Source organism: Hyla sarda, chromosome 10 (genome assembly GCF_029499605.1).
Source record: "Hyla sarda isolate aHylSar1 chromosome 10, aHylSar1.hap1, whole genome shotgun sequence".
Classification (NCBI taxonomy): Eukaryota; Metazoa; Chordata; class Amphibia; order Anura; family Hylidae; genus Hyla; species Hyla sarda.
In genome coordinates, this window is record NC_079198.1 from 32,046,699 (window position 1) to 32,069,229 (window position 22,531).

General features: G+C 42.0%; 1 protein-coding gene across 3 annotated transcripts in view; it reads left to right on the plus strand.

Moving 5' to 3' along the window:
* The first annotated feature begins 2,793 nt into the window (after window positions 1–2,793).
* Window positions 2,794–22,531, plus strand: part of LOC130293846 (uncharacterized) — a 108,493-nt gene continuing 88,755 nt past the window's right edge. For all 3 annotated transcript variants that reach the window (XM_056543010.1, XM_056543011.1, XM_056543012.1), the window contains exons 1-2: window positions 2,794–2,875; window positions 14,355–14,387. In XM_056543010.1, coding sequence (XP_056398985.1) covers window positions 2,842–2,875; window positions 14,355–14,387 — 67 coding nt within the window. In that variant the 5' untranslated portion in view covers window positions 2,794–2,841. The remainder of the gene's footprint in view (window positions 2,876–14,354; window positions 14,388–22,531) is intronic.

Here is a 22,531-nt window from a genome sequence, read left to right on the forward strand (position 1 = left end):
TTTTCTGTAGGATATGAAATTTTCCCTATACCGCAATACCAGTCGGTCCCCTCTACCCTCGAACTAATTATATATGACCCGCGGGCAATGTCCTACTTTTCCTACCCCCCCCCCCCACCGAATGAATGAACTATCAGAGGCAGCGCTGTCCCCACATCGGGGAACTAATCACCGCAGGCGCTGATTTCCTTTTCCTCCTGTGAGCCTCGGGCACAGGACGGAGAACAGAAGCTGTCACCTCCCCCTGCTAGCACTGAAAGCCAGTGGGCCACGTCTCATCAGAACTCACCGATCACCACCTGACTCTTCCCAACAATCCTTTGCGCTGCTGTGACCCCTCACCCCGGGTACGGCAGCCACGAGTGACCAAACTTAGTGTTGTGCGTCCTGCGCTACTGCCCTTGGCTGTGTTCAGTTTCCAGCTTGTGATTCTTCTTATTACACTTGGGAGTTGTGCGGCTGTTCTTGTATTGTTTTCACATGGTGCTTCTCTATAGGACACAGTATTATTATTACCATGGGTTCTAGTGCACTGGGGGGGACTCTGTGCAGGAGATGTTCTCTTCTGGTTCTCAGAAGGGGCACAGCGCAGCAAGCAGCAGTGGATGGCATACATATGGAACCCCAACCAAAAGGGGGGCATCCACCTCCAGAACAGAGAGCCTTGTGTTTGACAGGGACATGAAGAGGAGGCAGAAGAACTGGGCAGCATGCCAGGCCAATACCCATCAGTACCAGTACCTACGGGAAGAGGTGAGTCACCGCCACACACACACACCCAAGTCTACCGCCACACACACCGCAGTCTACCACACACACACACACACACACATCACAGTCTACCACCACACACACACCAGAGTCTACCACACACACACATCACAGTCTACCGCCACACACACCGCAGTCTACCACCACACACACACCGCAGTCTACCACCACACACACCGCAGTCTACCACCACACACACACCGCAGTCTACCACCACACACACCGCAGTCTACCACACACACACACCGCAGTCTACCACCACACGCACACCGCAGTCTACCACACGCACACACACACATCACAGTCTACCGCCACACACACCGAAGTCTACCACCACACACACACCGCAGTCTACCACACACACACACGCATCACAGTCTACCGCCACACACACCGCAGTCTACCACCACACACACACCGCAGTCTACCACCACACACACCGCAGTCTACCACACACACACCGCAGTCTACCACACGCACACACACACATCACAGTCTACCGCCACACACACCGAAGTCTACCACCACACACACACCGCAGTCTACCACACACACACACGCATCACAGTCTACCGCCACACACACCGCAGTCTACCACCACACACACCGCAGTCTACCATCGCGCACACACACACACACCACAGTCTACCACCACACACACACCGCAGTCTACCACACACACACCGCAGTCTACCACACACACACCGCAGTCTACCATCGCACACACACACTGCAGTCTACCACCACACACACACCGCAGTCTACAGCCACACACACCGCAGTCTACCACCGCACACACACACCGCAATCTACCACCACACACACAGAAGTTCTGCAGCGCCCACTGGCTTTCAGCGCTTACAGGGCGAGGTGACAGCTTCCGTTCTCCGCCCTGCGCCCACGGCTCACAACTCATTCATTTCCAGCACCACGGCTCAGAGGAGGAAAAGTGGTACTGATAAAAACTACAGATCATGGCAAAAAAAATTAGCCCCCATATACAAAAATGAGAAAGTTTTAGGTGGTCAAAATAGAGTGATTTTAAACATACTAATTTTGTAAAAAAAAAAAAAAAAAAAAAAAAAAAAAAAAAAAGTTGGAGATTTTTTTAAAGCAGTACAAGTAATAAAAAAGCATATAAGCTTGGGTATCATTTTAATGGTATTAACCCACGGAATAAAGAAAACATGTCATTTTTACCATAAAGTGTACAGCGTGAAAACAAAACCTTGTGGTTTTCTCTTCAGTTTCCCCACACATATATTTTTTTAGTTGTGCCATACATTTTATGGTAAAATGAGTGATGTCATTATAAAGTATAATAGGTCATGAAAAAAACAAGCCTCATATAAAAGAAATACATGGAAATATAAAAGAGTTATAAGTTTTAGAAGACAAGGAGGGAAAAAAACGTAAATTCAAAAAAGGCCAAAATGGGCGGTGTCCTTAAGGGGTTAATAGCCTTTCAAACCTACCACTGTTGTGTCTTATTGACCTGGTAGCTGTATGACATATGAATGCAAGCATTAATTGGATAATCTGGGGTCATGTATTCTGGGCTATCCTGACATTGTCCCAGTGTTCCCAGTACTTGTTCCTTACTATTAGGTGCCAAATTGCAATGTGTTTTCGTTATTATTTATCGCTATTGCCAGGTTCGTGGATGCCAAACCTGATAATGTTGAAAGTTAGGCGAGCCGCTGTCTCCTCAAAGTCCAGAGCGTAACCATGTTTGCGCAACTTGGCTCACTCCCTTCTAAATTATGAGTTTACAGTACTGATCTTCTTAAATGGGCCAGACAATTTTTTTTGAGTCCCCTCAGGGCACAAGAGTGACAGCTTTGTTTGCATCCTTTATAGTTATGCCACTGGATAAGAGGAAATTGAGGAACTTACCGAGTTTAAGATGGTCTCATCATTTATTTTTAGATCTATTGTACATACAACATTTAAGAGAATTTTCTGTGTCACAGAAAGAAAAGAAACAGGAAGTATGTTTTCCTTGTAGCGGAACCTCTCTCATTGACCATTGACATTTCAACGGGTTTCTCGGGTGTCTCTGTGCAGTACATGATGTCTTCAAATTTCTTTATAATCTTTATCTGTAAGTAGAACCTTCGTTATACAGGGATGAATCCTTAAATACCTTCACATTGTAGAATGAGCAGCATAGAGTTTGTATAGATTATTAGATTCATTAGACTTAACATATAGTTTCGCTATTGTATCATTGTGTGTTTGGGTTGTAATACTGACACTACAAATGTAGTTCTTAATTTCTCATTTAACTCTCTAGTGCTGTTTTGCTTGCATGTTGTAATCAGAGTCCACAACCTTATTTTTCTTCTGTTTTTTTGTGACAGCTTAGCCAAGAATCACAGCATTTTAAAAATGATTGTAATAAATATATGTATGTAAGCAGAATTTACTATAAAATGTAAAGTAATGATTATTAGAATTACAATAATCTCCTTTAGCTTTAAACACTGGACAAGAGTTCCTATCGTGCAGTGGTGTTGCTAGGGTGGGGTGCAGACCCCCTAAGCAGGTTATCAAGGAGCTCTTTATACTCCAGCTCCAGGCCGTGCATCCAGGAGGGGCCCTGCTCTCCATTCAAGGTAGATTAGGCTTTGCTGGGGGGGGGGGGGTGTAGGGGGTGCAAACTGCCCCGGATGATGCCCCCAAGTATGGTGACACCTAGGGCCGGATTATCATTGGAAATCTTTGCGCTCCAGATCCAGGCTGGGCATCCAGGAGGGGCCCCGCTGCCCTTTCTCCACTGCTGGGGACATGTATGTATAGATTTGAGGTAGAATATATGTAAGCCATGTGCTGTGCCCTCAGCAGGAAGACGGTGCCACTTGGCCATGTGTACAATGAGATGATTTTTCTGCTGTCCTGTATTGTGCTGTGATGTCTGTAGATTTACTGACCGCCCTTATGGTGATATCCCATGCCCTCAGCCCGACCTTATTAACTGGGGTTTGGCTGCACAAGCACTGACTGAAAATAAGTCTTTGTTTACATTATGTTTTTAGCATTTGGTATACATGACGGGAGCACTTCCTAGTGCATATACCACATTTCCCATGGATTCTATAGTCAAATATGTACTAAAAGACTGTCGTTTTGCTATACAGTTAATCTTCAAGTGTACCTTTTTTTATTATAAAGATAATAGTGGTCCACAATACATTTCAAATAAAGGGGATTTTTTTCAGTAGGAATCAGCAGCAATCACAAGATCTGGGTCATACATACAGTGGTTCTCATTTACTGTGTCAGTAGAAGTGATCTGTCCTGGGTGAGTTTACTTCCTGTGAACTACAGATAACATCATCAATTTTTATATGCCTCCTGGAAGCTTACAGACCCTTTTTCAACCCTCCAAGCTCTATATGTATACTGCTGCTGCTACTATCTCTATGGGATTAGGATATATAGTAGTTACATAGTTAAATAGTTAGTATGGTTGAAAAAAGACGTACGTCCATCAAGTCCAACCAGGGAATTGAAGTGAAGGGTGTAAGGGGATAAGGGAAAGGGATGTAGTTTTATAATTCTGCATAAGCATTAATGTTATTTTGTTCCAGGAATGTATCTAACCCTGTTTTAAAGCTGTTAATTGTTCCTGCTGTGACCAGTTCCTGAGGTAGACCGTTCCATAAATTCACAGTCCTCACGGTAAAGAAGGCGTGTCGCCCCTTTAGACTAAACCTTTTCTTCTCCAGACGGAGGGAGTGCCCCCTCGTCCTTTGGGGGGGGTTTAACCTGGAACAGTTTTTCTCCATATTTTTTGTATGGGCCATTTATATACTTATATACTTATATACGTTTATCATATCCCCCCTTAAACGTCTCTTCTCAAGACTAAACAATTGTAACTCCTTTAATCGCTCCTCATAGCTAAGATGTTCAATGCCCCATATTAGTTTAGTCACGCGTCTCTGCACCCTTTCCAGCTCCGCAGTGTCCCTTTTATGAACAGGTGACCAAAACTGAACAGCATATTCCAGGTGAGGCCGTACCAATGCTTTATAAAGGGGGAGTATTGTGTCTCTGTCCCTTGAGTCCATGCCTCTTTTTATACATGACAATATCCTGCCAGCTTTGGAAGCAGCAGCCTGACATTGCATGCTATTCTGTAGTCTGTGATCTACAAGTACACCCAGATCCTTCTCTACCAGTGACTCTGCCAGTTTAATCCCCCCTAAGACATACGACGCATGTAGGTTATTAGTACCCAGATGCATAACTTTACATTTATCCACATTGAACCTCATTTGCCAAGTGGATGCCCAGACACTTAGTCTATCCAAGTCATCTTGTAACCTATGCACATCCTCTATAGACTGTACCGTGCTACAAAGCTTGGTGTCATCTGCAAAGATAGAAACAGAGCTGTTAATGCCATCCTCTATATCATTGATAAATAAATTAAACAACAGTGGGCCCAGTACTGATCCTTGGGGTACACCACTAATTACCGGGGACCAATCAGAGTACGAATCATTGACCACCACTCTCTGGGTACGATCCATGAGCCAGTGTTCAATCCAGTTACAAACTAAAGTTTCCAAGCCCAAAGACCTTAACTTACCTGTCAGACGTCTATGAGGGACAGTATCAAACGCTTTGGCAAAATCCAGAAACACTATATCCACAGCCATTCCTCTGTCAAGGCTTCTACTCACCTCTTCATAAAAGCAAATTACATTGGTTTGACAACTTCTATCCGTATTAAACCCATGCTGGCTATCACTTATAATACAATTATCCCCTATGTATTCCTGTATGTAATCCCTTATAAGTCCTTCAAACAATTTACCCACAATGCACGTTAGACTTACCGGTCTATAATTGCCTGGCGAAGACCTAGAGCCTTTCTTGAAGCTTGGTACCACATTAGCCTTGCGCCAGTCCCTTGGCACAATACCAGACACCAGAGAATCTCTAAATATCATGAACAAGGGTACAGATATTACTGAACTTACCTCTCTAAGAACTCTTGGGTGTAGTCCATCCGGCCCTGGAGATTTGCTTACATTTACTTTACTTAACTTACCTTATACCATCTCTACATTAAGCCAGTTCAGTACATTACATGATGTGTCACCAGCACTGACCTGGCCAATGTCAGCTCCTTTTTCAATAGTGTATACAGAACTAAAGAACCCATTCAGTAGCTCCGCCTTCTCTTGATCGCCCGTGACAATCTGTGTTCACGCATTGTGTTTTTGTCACTTTTTTCTGCTTTTGCCGTGATATTCCCAAACAGATGCTATTTTACCACAATAATGCAAATCACTGTTAAAAATGTCATTATTACCACAATTTTAGAAAGTTGCAGCAAAAACACAACCAAAACGCAGTAAAAATGTGTTTAAAAAATTCTGTAAAAATTTTACTTGTGAACATAACCTAAAGCCTTCAAATCTTTACATAACACCACAATTGTGATTTTAGGTCAAATCACTTTTACCTCATGGCAATCTTACCCTAAATAAAACACTTTGAATAATGAAAAGCCTCAAAATTGTACACAACTGACCTCAACTCAATTATGGGTCTGATCGGTTTACCTGGCAGGACATCAGCATCAGCAGCCTAATTATATGAAATGCAGTGATGTGGCTTCACCCCTCTCTCTTTGCAAAGACAGAATATTCATGATAAATGTAGGCCTTATTAGGAAATAATTTTAATAATGAAGTAGAATAAATATGGCTAAAAACCATTGCTTGCCACATCAGCTAAAACAGGTAAACACAAAGCAAGCACAGAACCTCTTCATTATTCTGTAAGAATAGATGCAGCACTGTATAAGCAAAAACACATAAATAATAATACTTATTCCAAGAGTATTCAAGTCTTAATGGGGATGTTCAGATTTTTTTTTTTTTAAGAAATAGTTTGGTTGTGGAATGTGTCTCCTCTCATTCTTCTCTGTCTTTTACCACCTCTCCACATTGCCTGTGCATTCACTGGCTTGTAAAAAGGGTGAATTAGGGAGTCAACAAACTTTGCAAAAACCCCTTAGGACTGTGAGTTGCCATCCTGCCGATAACTTTTAAAGTTTAATGTCATGTTGTTATATTTGTATTATTAACAAAAAAAATGTAGTGTCTCTTAAAACTTTACTTTACTAGTCTCCTATAATACCACCTAATTACGATTGTCTATCACCAAATAAAATTAGTGGTCCCCTTGTCAAGACTCTATACAGGTACAAGAGTATTCAATGGTGGTTTCCACTGTATATCCATGCACCTATCTGATCCCTATGCATTTCTACCAACTATAGCATTGGTTTCCTCAGGGGATCAAAAATGGCCATATAGAGTGATGCAAAGGACCAATAGGTAAAATTAGAAACACATATGATATCAAAGAATGCAAAATTATTGTCCTAGGGTTTTAGAAATCCTAGACGTATATACAACCAAAATTTAGACTTACTATAAAAATATCATAGACCATGAGGACAAAAATCATCTATAGCCCAAGAGAGTCAAAGTACAGTGGGGCAAAAAAGTATTTAGGCAGCCACCAATTGTGCAAGTTCTCCCACTTAAAAAAATGAGAGAGCTGTAATTTTCATCATAGGTATACCTCAACTATGAGAGACAAAATGAGAAAAAAAATCCATAAAATCACATTGTCTGATTTTTTTAAAATGTATTTGCAAATTATGGTGGAAAATAAGTATTTGGTCAATTACAAAAGTTCATCTCAATACTTTGTTATTAGTGTTACTCGCGAATATTCGCAATATGAATTTTATTCGTGAATATCGAATATTCGCGAATATTCGTGAATATAGCGCTATATATTCGTAATTACGAATATTCGTTTTTTTTTTTTTTTTTTCACAGTACACATCACAGTGATCACCCCTCTCTGCTTCCAGCTTGTGTGGTGTAAAGAAGGCTCTAATACTACTGTATGAGACTGGTGTGCGAATTTTCGCATATGCGAAAATTTGCATATGCTAATTTCGTATATGCGAATTTCCGTTTATGCTAATTTTCGTATATGCTAATTTTTGCATGTGAAAATATTCGCATATGCGCATTTCGCATATGCGAAAATAAAACGAGAATATTACGAATATGCGAATATTCGCGAATATATGACGAATATTCGTCCATATATTCGCGAATATTCGCGAATTCGAATATGGCCTATGCCGTTCAACACTATTTGTTATATACCCTTTGTTGGCAATGACAGAGGTCCAACCTTTTCTGTAAGTTTCTTCACAAGGTTTTCACAAACTGTTGCTGGTATTTTGGCCCATTCCTCCATGCAGATCTCCTCTAGAGCAGTGATGTTTTGGGGCTGTCGCTGGGCAACATGGATTTTCAACTCCCTCCAAAGGTTTTTTATGGTGTTGAGATCTGGAGAATGGCTAGGCCACTGCAGGACCTTGAAATGCTTCTTATAAAGCCACTCCTTCGTTGCTCGGGCAGTGTGTTTTGGATCATTGTCATGCTGAAAGACCCAGCCACGTTTCATCTTCAATGCCCTTGCTGACAGAAGGAGGTTTTCACTCAAAATCTCACAATACATGGCCCACATTCATTCTTTCCTTTACACAGATCATTTGTCCTGGTCCCTTTGCTGAAAAACAGCCCCAAAGCATGATGTTTCCACGCCCATGCTTCACAGTAGGTCTAGTGTTCTTTGGCTGCAACTCAGCATTCTTTCTCCTCCAAACACAACGAGTTAAGTTTTTACCAAAAAGTTCTACTTTGCTTTCATCTGACCATATGACATTCTCCCAATCCTCTTCTGGATCATCCAAATGCTCTCTAGCAAATTTCATACAGGCCCAGACATGTACTGGCTTAAGCAGGGGGACAAGTCTGGCACTGCATGATTTGAGTCCCTGGCGGCGTAGTGTGTTACTGATGGTAGCTTTCTGCAGGTCATTCACTAGGCCCCCCCATGTGGCTCTGGGATTTTTGCTCACTGTTCTTGTGATCCTTTTTACACCATGTGTGAAATGTTGCGTGGAGCCCCAGATCGAGGGAGATTTTCAGTGGTCTTGTATGTCTTCCATTTTCTAATAATTGCTCCTACAGTTGATTTCTTCACACTAAGCTGCTTTCCTATTGCAGATTCAGTCTTCCCAGCCTGTTGCAGGTCTACAATTTTGTTTATGGTTATTATCGACAGCTCTTTGGTCTTGGCCATAATGTAGTTTGTAGTTTGACTGTTTGAGGTTGTAGACAGGTGTCTTTTATACTGATAACAAGTTCAAACAGGTGCCATTAATACAGGTAATAAGTGGACGACAGAGGAGACTCTTAAAGAAGAAGTTACAGATCTGTGAAAGCCAGAAATCTTGCTTGTTTGTAGGTGACCAAATACTTATTTTACCGAGAAATTTGCCAATTAATTCATTACAATACCTACAATGTGATTTCCTGTATTCTTTTCCCCCATTCTGTGTCTCATAGTTGAGGTATACATGTTATGAAAATTACAGGCCTCTCTCATCTTTTAAAGTGGGAGAACTTGCGCAATTGGCGGCTGACTAAATACTTTTTTGCCCCACTGTAAATGTCTGAAGATGAAATAGTCCTACATGCATCCTCCACTAGGTTACAAAGGAATAGTAGCACTTAATAAAATGAGTAGACACAGATGAAAAGACTAAGGGTTGTACTTTATCTCCTATCAGTCAGTGAAAAAACTATACGTATAATAAAAGGAGTTGCTATAATTGTGGTATTGCTGTGAGTGTAGCTTTATTTATACAGTTTAGAAGCTAAATTTGAGGGGCCTGTGTAAGATTTCTGTGCCCACTATTAAACCTGCTGCTGCGTGGCTACTCATGGCTACATAACCTAGTTCAGAGCAAATTTATGCAAAAACAAAAATTTACAGCATCATGTCCAAATAGTAGTGGAGTTGGAGGGTTGTTGTACAATGATACACAAGGAAATCTACAGCCTGCACCCTACGTGTATATATATATACATTACCTTAGTAATCTTCAGCTCTTGCAAGATTTTGTCTGCTCCTCCAATTACCATACTTGCTCCTCCAAAATGTCTCCCTAAACTCTGTACTCAGTAACCCTAACACATCATCTTCCCTCCCTCTAGAAGCAACTTAAAAAATACACCTATTTTGTCACCAATCCTGTCTCCTCCAGATTGTATTACTGCACTGTATTTAACACTGTATTATGGTACTAGTCTATCACTAGATAAACTCATGTTTATTGTATATGGCATTCTAAAGGTGCATCTCATTGTATTTTCTTTTTTTTTTTTTTTACCTGATCCCTATGCTTTCTTTTTTTATTATTATTATTATTATTATTATTATTTTTTTTTTTTTTTACCAACTAAAGCACTAGTTTCTTCAGGGGATCAAAAATGGATTTGAATAGGTAAAATCAGAAAGAAATATGATATCAAGGGATGCACAATTATTGTCCTATAAGGCATTGGAACTCTAAATACATATACCAGCAGGTTTTAGATGTACCAAAAAAGTAACATAGACCATGAGGACAAAATTTATCCTGCATGACACAAATCAGTTTTAAATGGGCATGAGATGGAACAAGTTCCTGTCTTGCAGAATGTACATTATGCTAAAAATAATCACATCCAGACACCAATTATAGGTTAATGTTTCCCAGCCCTATCTGCTTTTGCATATTTACTAAAAAAAAACAACGTTCAGTACCTTATGATTATGTCCAATGAACAGTGGCTGCATCTAAAACTAAAGAACCATGAACTTTAAAGCTAAAATAAAGCAATTGTTACAATATGCACAAATTTGTCATTGCAATGCATGGGATAACTGGAGGATTTATTTTGGGGTAAATATTATTCATTAAATAAACAACATAACATATTTATGTGGAAATCCCCCCCCCCCCCCTCCCCTATTTTTGAAAATTTTTCAAAATTTTTCCCTAAAAATAAAAACCTTTAAAATGAGTTGCTATCTGCTCCAATTTTAAATTATTACAAAGCCCAATGCACCCCACAGAAAAAGAATAAAATAATTCAGGTGAGACTAATGTGGTGCCTTGGTGGGGTGTAGGGTAGTTGGGGTGTTGCTGTAGTATATGAGGGGTTAATTTAACCCTTGTCACTCGTGACGCCAGGGTGAGGGTTAAAACTCTGAGGTAATGCTGGGCCTATCGCTACACCTCCCAAGAGCGATAGGTGAGTGTAGAATAACAGATTGTCCACCACTAGTGCTTAGCTGAAAACTTGTAGAAACTTTACTGAAGATTTTCGGTAACATGCAGCAGTGACAACAGTCCAGATAACAGAGTCTATATACAGCTGAAGCAGCGATTGAAAGCTGAAGCAGCGATTGAAAGGTGGTTGGGACCTTGTAAGTTCTCTTTAGGAGGATTTTGTAGCATAGATCCGCTGGATTTAGGGGTAAGTTTAGGTCCAGTGATCTTGCAGAGATAGCGGCGAATGATAAGAACTCACAGTCTTTAGCGTAGGCTGAGGCCGCAAGGCTTAGTTAGGCCTAGTACGTGTCTTTGGAAGTTGCGGAGGTCCTACCTCATCCAGTGTCAACAACCCAAGAGAGAGATTAATGGCTGCAGCTCCCTTATATGGGCAGGGGCTGAGCGGTTTTGGATTGGTCTATACAGCTGTCACTCACCGTTACACAGGATTGTGGGTAATCCCCTGACTAGAACCACCAAAGGTCCTTTAGCAAGGATACAGGATATGAAGATACCGCTAGGTTAGTTAAGCAGTGCAGATGTAGCGGTTTTTCAGTGATGAAATCACAGACTAGACGCATTTCAGGGTTCTATACTTTGACCCTTTCCTCAGTAGTCATATCCGCGGTATCTGCATATCCTGTATCCAAAGGATTGAAAGCTTCCTTTGGAAGAGAGATTTGGAGGAGAGATTTAGAGGAGAGAACCCGGGAACTCCTGACGTCACATCAGCTACAGTGAACAGCTTCCCCCTGCCAAATGCTCCCTCCTGGTCACTAGCACATTCGTGACCTGCTCCCTCCAGCACATACCTCTCTGCAGCCACATCAATTAGAGCTGTCAGCGCCTGAAAGCCTCTTACAGACCAGCGAAACCTGAGCTGTGATCTCTGCTAAGTACGGGTAACATTGGATATCACTAAGACTGTCAATTGCTGATACATTGTGTCTTTATACTTTCATTTTCAAAGGAAGCCAATTGCAACTGTATCTAATATTATCTACTACTATGAACTGCCAAGAACTTTTTTTTAACCCATTCAATACAGTTTATGCATCAGTGATGAATTTCATTATTTTTTTTAATTCTTAATACTCTTAATTTTCTTATTTTATTGTAAGATATATACTGTTTATCTCCTCCACAAGGGCCGTCTGTGGGGGAAAATACAATTATCCATACATATATATATATCAGAATTTTTAATAAAATACATTATAGTTAATTATAATTGAAGCACGATCTTTTATTACTGCATTCATTATAGCATTTATTCTCCTGGAGGTCTTGGCAAAAAAAAACTCTTTTTCTAATTTACAAATCTGTTTAACTTTCTGGCACCAGTTGATAAAAAAAAAAACTTTTCCATGGGTGTACCCCTTTAAAGAAGATGTGACCCAGAACATGTTTGTTACACCATAAATCCTGCAATTGCTCATCTGCACAATTAACCCTTAGACGCTTTAACGCCGCTGGCGGGCAGCTCTCTTGCTTACTCTCAGTTAGTGTTACCGATTCCTCCTTGCTGCTATTTTCCCCTGGCCGTGAGTTGCCAGTGTTTCTATCCTCTGTGCTGCAGCACACTCTCTGGGCTGCCTTTCTGCTTTTTATAAGCCACCAAGCTAACTCATTTTTTATGTTAATCTGCCGTTATTGCTGCACAAGGGGTCATTCCAGATACTAAAAGCATCTCCCACCTAAAAAAAAAAAAAAAAAAAAAATTAGGATATTTCATACATCCGAATATTTGTGCGGAATTCTGCAGAAGTATTCCACTGGAAATTACATCATAATTTACTATATATTGATTTAAATGCAATTCTGCCGTCCCATTTAGACAGCAGAAATTAGGAATTTGGGAATTGTGGAATTCTGCTTTCCACATTCTGCAAAAATATAAAACCAGTCTTTGTGGAATTCAGCAGCGGAATCCCATTAAAATCAATGGGGCTTCAATTTTAGCGGAATTCTGTGTTCTGAGAACTCAGATACTCCTACACAATTCCACTGAAATTCAGCACACGCTTCTCTGAGAAAGCTGGGGTACATTCAGGAGATCGCGAGGGGTTCCCAGTAGTCGGGCCCCCAATGGTCTGACACCTATTTCCTATTCTTTGGATAGCAAATACGTTACTTTTCACTGCAGCACCACTTTAAAATAGGACAGAAAGCATAATCACCTGCCTCAACCCCCTACAGTAGCCGATCCGACCGTACCTGTTCAGCCAATCAATAGCAGAGGCGGGTCATCACTGAGGTCATCGATTGGCTATGCGGGCATTGCCTGCAGGAACAATAAATCAGGGGAAGAGCAGCAGTTAGCAGCATAGAACTGGCACCACTGGAACAGAACTTATGAGGGCAGGTGAATATGCTTTAATTTGTAATATGAAACGTCCAATCTAAAAAAAATATGTGGCGTCTGAGTGTGAGGTGCAGGGTAGATTATAACCCAAGGGGCAGATGTTATTAACCCCTTCTTGTCATGATGCCAGGGCATGATTTAGCCTTAACCACGCAAAGGTAATACCGCTGGTCCTGGGCTAGGTACAGGGGCAATGAAGACACCGACGCCAAGTTACGGACAAACTGTAACTTTACTGAGTGTAGACAGATTACACAGTCTATGCAGTACAGCCTATATCCCAAGGAGCTGACCAGTGACACAGGAGGACCTCGCAGGCTTGCTGGGACTTTCAGTAGTTAGACAGACTTTGGTGCAGGCATCGGTAACTAAACAGAAAACTTGACTTGACTGACTTAATGACTGACAATTAGATGACTCTGGCTTACTTGCAATTGATAGGTGGCTGCAGACTTTAGGTTTGAGGCCTCCAATGCTCTGTACACACACACTGAGACAACTTGACTGCACTGGACCTCAGAGGAACTAAGAGAGAGATTGTAGCCTGGCTATATAGGGGGGCTGTGCAAGGAGCCCATAGGTCACCTGGGGGGGGGGGGGGGGGGGAGGGTCACCTGGTCACTAGTGCCTCGTGAGTAACAATCACATGGTATAACAATTAAAGAAACAGTACAGTATTAATATCACAACTTATTAACACCTGGGATAATACATAAAGGAGGCCCTGGGGACATGAAGAGACTCTGCCTGACAGGGCAAGAGAAGTACCATCCTGTACTGGGCCACCGCAAAATATAGCTAGAATAAACCTTTAATGTTTTTTTACTGTTGGTTTTTGCCAATACTTCAGGAAGCAACCGGCAAGGATGACTATTTTTTTCTGTCTAAAAACAATAAAGTGCATCTTGCATATCATTCCACATCATTTAACATAATTTAACTGATGAACCTGCAGTATTTTCTTGTCTTGGTTTTAACGAAATGTATCTTAACTTACAGGCATGTTTTTACTCGCGTTGCATTTATCTTGGGGTGAGTACATTGATTTTCCAAAGATGTAACAATATAACTTTTTAAGATAGTTCTAGAACACCGCCTATTGAGTTCCTATTTTACACTAGGCCATCAGAAAACAAAATATTAACCCCCTGTCTATCATTAACCACCAGAGAGTAAAATATCAACCCGTTAGACTGACATGCAAAGTACAACACACAGTTAATGGAGAACAGTCCCAATAGGAGGTTTGCCATGCACTGAAAATATATAAATTGGAACCTTGCAGCATATTGCATTATATCCAAGTGCTAAGGAAAAAAAAAACAGCCTTCAGTTAGACTCAACAATGGCACATACACCAACACACAAATACAATCGACACAAACGCCTGGATTAGACAGATGGAGTTTGAGATGCAGGATGTCCATGCTAGAGATTAGAGTATTTAAAGGGGTACTCCAGTGGAAATTTTTATTTTAAATCAACTGGAGCAAGAAAGTTAAACAGATTTTTAAATTACTTCTTAGCAGCTATATACTACAGAGGGAGTTTATTCTTTTTGGATTTCTTTCACAACCACCTCTCTGCTGACAGCTCTGTCCCTTTTCAGAACTGTCCAGAGCAGCATATGTTTGCTATGGGGATTTGCTCCTGCTCTGGACAGTTCCTGACATGGACAGAGGTGTCAGCAGAGAGAACTGTGGTTGTGACAGAAAAGAAATCCAAACAGAAAATAATTTCCTCTGTAGTATACAGCCTCTAATAAGTACTGGAAGGATTAAGATTTTTTTTTTTTTATAGAAGTGATTTACAAATCTAGAAAAAAAGAAGAGTACCATTAGCCTCCAGACTAATACCATATATAATGGTACGTGATTAATATATTCAATAGAACTGTGCTTCACTTTAATGATGAAAATGAAAAATTTTATTTTTAAAATGTATAATAAAGACAAAATTTTAAATTAGTATAATGACAGCCTCCTTACACAGGGCCCTTGTGAGGAGGTGAAATATAAACCATAGTTTTTTCTCTAATTTACAAATCTGTTTAACATTCTGGCACCAGTTGATAAAAAAAAAAAAAAGTTTTCCACCTGTTTACCCCTTTAACCTCTTGGGGACGAAGGGCGTACGGGTACACCCTTGCTCCCTGGTACTTAAGGACCAAGGGCGTATCTGTATGCCCGTGGGAATTTCGGTCCCCGCCGCGCAGGGACGGGACCAGGGTGACTGCTGATATCTATCAACAGGCACCCTGTGCAAATGCCCAGGAGGGTCCTGAGACCCCCCATGTCGGCCATGATCATGAATTCACACTGGCGATTTGCAGCTATTCCGGTCATACGGATCTCCGGTGACCCGGTGACCAGGAAAATAAGGGGGATTGGGGTTGTCCAAGACACCCACGATCCCCCTGAAGGGATAGGAGTCAGGTGGCAGGGGTGCTACTCCTCCTATATCTGCTATTGGTCGTCTAGAAGCAACGACCAATAGCAGACCAATAGCAGGGGGTAACTTTCGGTTTCCCCGTTCTACCCACCCACAATAGGCCGGGCAGAACGGGGAAACCGACGAGGACCGGCGCTGAAGGTCCACTTACCCATCGCCGGCGGCAGCGGGCGACGATCGGCGGCAGAAGAGGACGGCGATGCAGCTCCCTGGATCCTACAGAAGCCGGTAAGTTGCCTAGCATCATCTGGAGGGCTACAGTTTGAGGCCACTATACAGTGGTCTCTAAACTGTAGCCCTCCCAGATGTTGCAAAACTACAAATCCCAGCATGCCCAGACAGCTTTTTGGGCATGCTGGGATTTGTAGTTTTGTAACAGCTGGAGGGTCACAGTTTGGAGATCACTGTGCAGTGATCTCTAAACTGTGGTCCTCTAGATCTTGCAAAACTACAACTACTAGCATGCCCACACATACTTTGCTGTCTGGGCATGCTGGGATTTGTAGTTTTGCAACATCTGGAGGGCTACAGTTTGGAGATCACTGTGCAGTGGTCTCTAAACTGTAGCCCTCCAGATGTTGCATAACTACATTGCCCTTCGGCGATCAGTACATGCTGGCAGTTGTAGTTTTGTAACAGCTGGAGGCACACTGGTTGGAAAATACTGAGTTAGGTAACAGAACCTAACTGAAGGTTTTCCAATCAGTGTGCCTCCAGCTGTTGCAAAAGTAACACTCCCAGCATGCACGGTCTGTCAGTACATGCTGGGAGTTGTAGTTTTGAAACAGTTGGAGGTTTGCCCCCCCCCCCCCCATGTGAATGTACAGGGTACATTCACATGAGCGGGTTTACAGTGAGTTTCCTGCTTCAAGTTTGAGCTGTGCCAAATTTTTCGCCGCGGGGCAAACTCCTAACGGGAAACTCACTGTAAACCCCGCCAGTGCAAATGTACCCTACAAACACTACACTAACACAAAATAAAGGGTAAAACACTACATATACACCCCCTTACACTGTCCCCCCCAATAAAAATGAAAAACGTATCATAAAGCAGTGTTTCCAAAATGGAGCCTCCAGCTGTTGCAAACCAACAACTCCCAGCATTTCCGGACAGCCACGGACTGTCCAGGCATGCTGGGAGTTTAGCAACAGCTGGAGGCACCCGGTTTGGGAATCACTGGCATAGAAAACCCCTATGTCCACCCCTATGCAATCCGTAATTTAGGCCTCAAATGCGTATGGCGCTCTCTCACTTTGGAGCCCTATTGTTTTTCAAGGAAACAGTTTAGGGCCACATATTGGGTATTTCCGTACTCGGGAGAAATTGCACTACAAATTTTGTGGTTTTTTTTCTCCTTTAACCCCTTATGAAAAGAAAAAGTTGGGGGCTACACAAGCTTGTTAGTGTAAAAAAATAAAAAATAAATTACACTAACATGCTGGTAAAGCGGTAAAAGGAAAAAAAAGACCCCAAAATTTGTAACGTAATTTCTCCTGAGTACGGAAATACCCCATGTGTGCGCATAAAATGCTCTGCGGATGCACAACAAGGCTCAGGAATGAGAGTGCACTGATTTTGAGGTGATTTGCACAGGGGTGGCTGATTTTACAGCGGTTCTGACATAAATGCAAAAAAGAAATAACCACATGTGGCCCCATTTTGGAAACTGCACCCCTCACGGAATGTAACAAGGGGTATAGTTAGCCTTAAAACCCCACAGGTGTTTGAAGAATTTTCCTTAAAGTTGGATGGGAAAATGAAAAAAAAAATTCACAAAAATGCTGGTGTTACCCAAAATTTTTAATTTTCACAAGGAAAAATAGGAAAAAAGCCCCCCAACATTTGTAACACCATTTCTTCTGAGTAAGAATATACCCCATATGTGGATGTAAAGTGCTCTGTGGGCGAACTACAATGCTCAGAAAAGGAGTGTCATTGGGATTTTGGAGAGAAAATTTGTCTGGAATTGGAGGCCATGTGTGTTTACAAAGCCCCCATAAGTTGCCTAGCATCATCTGGAGGACTACAGTTTGAGACCACTATACAGTGGTCTCTAAACTGTAGCCCTCCCAGATGTTGCAAAACTACAAATCCCAGCATGCCCAGACAGCTTTTTGGGCATGCTGGGATTTGTAGTTTTGTAACAGCTGGAGGGTCACAGTTTGGAGATGACTGTGCAGTGATCTCTAAACTGTGGTCCTCTAGATCTTGCAAAACTACAACTACTAGCATGCCCACACATACTTTGCTGTCTGGGCATGCTGGGATTTGTAGTTTTGCAACATCTGGAGGGCTACGGTTTGGAGATCACTGTGCAGTGGTCTCTAAACTGTAGCCCTCCAGATGTTGCATAACTACATTGCCCTTCGGCGATCAGTACATGCTGGCAGTTGTAGTTTTGTAACAGCTGGAGGCACACTGGTTGGAAAATACTGAGTTAGGTAACAGAACCTAACTGAAGGTTTTCCAATCAGTGTGCCTCCAGCTGTTGCAAAAGTAAAACTCCCAGCATGCACGGTCTGTCAGTACATGCTGGGAGTTGTAGTTTTGAAACAGTTGGAGGTTTACCCCCCCCCCCCCATGTGAATGTACAGGGTACATTCACATGAGCGGGTTTACAGTGAGTTTCCTGCTTCAAGTTTGAGCTGTGCCAAATTTTTCGCCGCGGGGCAAACTCCTAACGGGAAACTCACTGTAAACCCCCGCCAGTGCAAATGTACCCTATAAACACTACACTAACACAAAATAAAGGGTAAAACACTACATATACACCCCCTTACACTGTCCCCCCCAATAAAAATGAAAAACGTATCATAAAGCAGTGTTTCCAAAATGGAGCCTCCAGCTGTTGCAAACCAACAACTCCCAGCATTTCCGGACAGCCACGGACTGTCCAGGCATGCTGGGAGTTTAGCAACAGCTGGAGGCACCCGGTTTGGGAATCACTGGCATAGAAAACCCCTATGTCCACCCCTATGCAATCCGTAATTTAGGCCTCAAATGCGTATGGCGCTCTCTCACTTTGGAGCCCTATTGTTTTTCAAGGAAACAGTTTAGGGCCACATATTGGGTATTTCCGTACTCGGGAGAAATTGCACTACAAATTTTGTGTTTTTTTTTCTCCTTTAACCCCTTATGAAAAGAAAAAGTTGGGGGCTACACAAGCCTGTTAGTGTAAAAAAATAAAAAATAAATTACACTAACATGCTGGTAAAGCGGTAAAAGGAAAAAAAGACCCCAAAATTTGTAACGCAATTTCTCCTGAGTACGGAAATACCCCATGTGTGCGCATTAAAATGCTCTGCGGATGCACAACAAGGCTCAGGAATGAGAGCGCACTGATTTTGAGGTGATTTGCACAGGGGTGGCTGATTTTACAGCGGTTCTGACATAAATGCAAAAAAGAAATACCCACATGTGGCCCCATTTTGGAAACTGCACCCCTTACGGAATGTAACAAGGGGTATAGTGAGCCTTTAAACCCCACAGGTGTTTGAAGAATTTTCCTTAAAGTTGGATGGGAAAATGAAAAAAAAAATTCACAAAAATGCTGGTGTTACCCAAAATTTTTCATTTTCACAAGGAAAAATAGGAAAAAAGCCCCCCAACATTTGTAACACCATTTCTTCTGAGTAAGAATATACCCCATATGTGGATGTAAAGTGCTCTGCGGGCGAACTACAATGCTCAGAAGAGGAGTGTCATTGGGATTTTGGAGAGAAAATTTGTCTGGAATTGAAGGCCATGTGTGTTTACAAAGCCCCCATAGTGCGAGAACAATGGACCCCCCACATGGGACCCCATTTTGGAAACTACACCCCTCACGTAATGTAATTAGGGGTACAGTGAGCATTTACGCCCCACAGGTGTCTGACAGATTTTTGGAATAGTGGTCTGTGAAAATGAAACATTTTATTTTTCATTTGCACAGCCCACTGTTCCAAAGATCTGTCAAACGCCAGTGGGGTCTAAATACTCACTGCACCCCTTATGAAATTCTGTGAGGGGTGTAGTTTCCAAAATGGGGTCACATGTGGGGGGTCCACTGTTTTGGCACTACAGGGAGCTTTGTAAATGCACATGGCCCCTGACTTCTATTCTAAACAAATTCTCTCTCTAAAAGCTCAATGGCGCTCCTCCTCTTAAGAGCATCGTAGTGCGCCAACAGAGCACTTGACACCCACATATTTCCATACTCAGAAGAAATGGGGTTACACATTTGGGGGTCATTTTCTCCTATAACCCCTTGTAAAAATTAAAAATTTGGGGAAAAAACAGCATTTTTGTGATTTCATTTATACATCCAAATTTAAGAATAAGTCGTCAAAAGCCTGTGAGGTGTTAAGGCTCACTGTACCTCTTCTTACTTTCCTTGAAGGCTAAGTTTCCACTTGGTTTTTTTTCTGGCAGTTTTTGGAAAACTGCCACTGCAGTTTTTGAGCCAAAGTAAGAAGTGGATCCATGAGGGAGGAGAAGTGTAAGTCCTTCCTTTATATGTCCTATTCATTTTGAATACACATCTGGCTTTGGCTCAAAAACTGCAGTGGCAGCTTTCCAAAAACTGCCAGAAAAAAAAACAAGTGGAAACTTAGCCGAAGGGTTTTGTTTCCAAAATAGTATGCCATGTGGGTTATTTTTTTTTTTTGGTGTTCTGGCACCATATGGTCATGCGATTGCCCCCCCCCCCCCCCCAAAAAAAAAACCATTTCAGCTAAATTTTCTTTTCAAAAGCCAAATGTGACTCCTTCTGTTTTGAGCATTGTAGTTCGCCCACAGAGCATTTTAAGTCCTAACATGGGGTATTTCCATACTCAGAAGAGATGGGGTTACACATTTTTGGGGCATTTTCTCTCATTACGAGACATGTGCAATTCGGTTTGGCACGAATGTCTAATTTACCAAATTTTACCGTTTTCAGGCATTCGGACCAATCCGAATGCACGAAAACATATTTTGAACATTCCCGAATAGCCACGATAATACGAATAGCAGAATAACGAATGCATTTGTTATTTACCGAATGCATGCAGTAAATAACGAATGCATTCATTATCCGTAAACGAACGTAAAGAATTCATTCTAATAACAAAAAAATTATAAAAAAAGATACAGTAGTGATGGAAAAAATAGTATCTAACGAAATGTATATTTTTTATTATGAAATGTTTATTAATTTTTAAACAGGGATCAATTTATGTGAGCGGGTAAAGCACTAAAAATGTAGACGACAATAATAAAAATGTAGTGTTTGCGTGTTTTTCACTTTTTAAAAAATTTTTTTTAGGTAGTACTACTACTCCCAACATGGAACACACTGTTCCATGATGGGAGTAGTAGTTACCTGTACTAATTGACAGATCACCGGGGTCCCTTGCGATCCTCTTGTATAATGTATAGATGTGGCGGCAGCTCTTCTATGTTCCCCTGCACTGACATATATATACACATATTCATATTTCCCGCAGAGCTGTGATTGGCCAGATGGTTCCAGCCAATCACAGCTCTCTGTGAGAAATAGGAATATGTGTGTATATACGGCCGGGCAGGGGACCATCGGAGAGCGGCCGCCGCATCCATACATTATACAGGAGCATCACAGCGGGTGTCAGGAGTGATACCCGCAGTGATCTTTCCTTTACTACAAGTACTACTCCCAGCATGGAGTACACTCTGCTCCATGCTGGGAGCTGTAGTACCTGCATTAATAGACAGATCGCAGCGGGTGTCAGAAGTTACACTCGCTGGGATATGTCTATTAATGCAGGTACTACAGCTCCCAGCATGGAGCAGAGTGTGCTCCATGTTGGGAGTATTAGTACCTGCAGTAAGGGAAGGATCCCAGCAGATGACACTCCTCCTGACACCCGCTGCGATCGTCCTTATGTGAATGTCGGGATCAGCTGTTCTCAAGGCTACAGAGCCCGGAGAACAGCTGATGCTGAGCCGTAGGTATACATCGCATATCTACTGCCCAGCAAGAACTTACAGTGAGCCTGCAATGTGTAAACAGTATACACATTGCTGGTTCACTTAACCCCTTGCTAAGCTGTGCGCTATGCGCAAGCCCAGCAAGGAAAAAGTTAACTTACACTGCTGGTCAGTGTAGGTTAACCCTTTGGGCGGTATACACTATATACTATAGATAGCTGTATATAGTGTATACAGAAGACGAAGTCCGCTTACTTCCCTCGAGCAGGTCCGTGTAGCTCCGCCCCCTAGTGATTACGTCATTAGGGGCGGAGCTACAGAAGGTAACAAGGCTAGTTAATCTGAAGCTCTGTTCACATTGTCCATTTTGCATAGTGTGAACAGACCCTTCTGGCAGTGTCTACCCAGACAGGGAGACTCCAGCTGTTGCTAAACTACAACTCCCAGTATGCCCAGACAGCCAAAGGCTGTCTGGGAATGCTGGGAGTTGTAGTTTTGCACCAATTGGTGGCTCCCTGTTTGGGTAGACATTGCATCATGGGTGCTCTCCCCAGTGGACAGCTCCAAAAATGTCATAACCAATTTTTTGTGTTTTTTTTCTTCTCATTTCAGATCCGTGTATGCAGAGGATTACTGCGGTTTTGATGGATTACGGCAGATAAAAAAAAATTTCTTTTACTAAAATGGTTAACGAGGGCTGTGGGGGAGTGTTTTTTAAAATAAAATCATTTTTCCAATGTGTTGTGTTTTTTTTATTGAATTTTCAGGCTTAGTAGGGGAAGCCGGTCTTATTGAC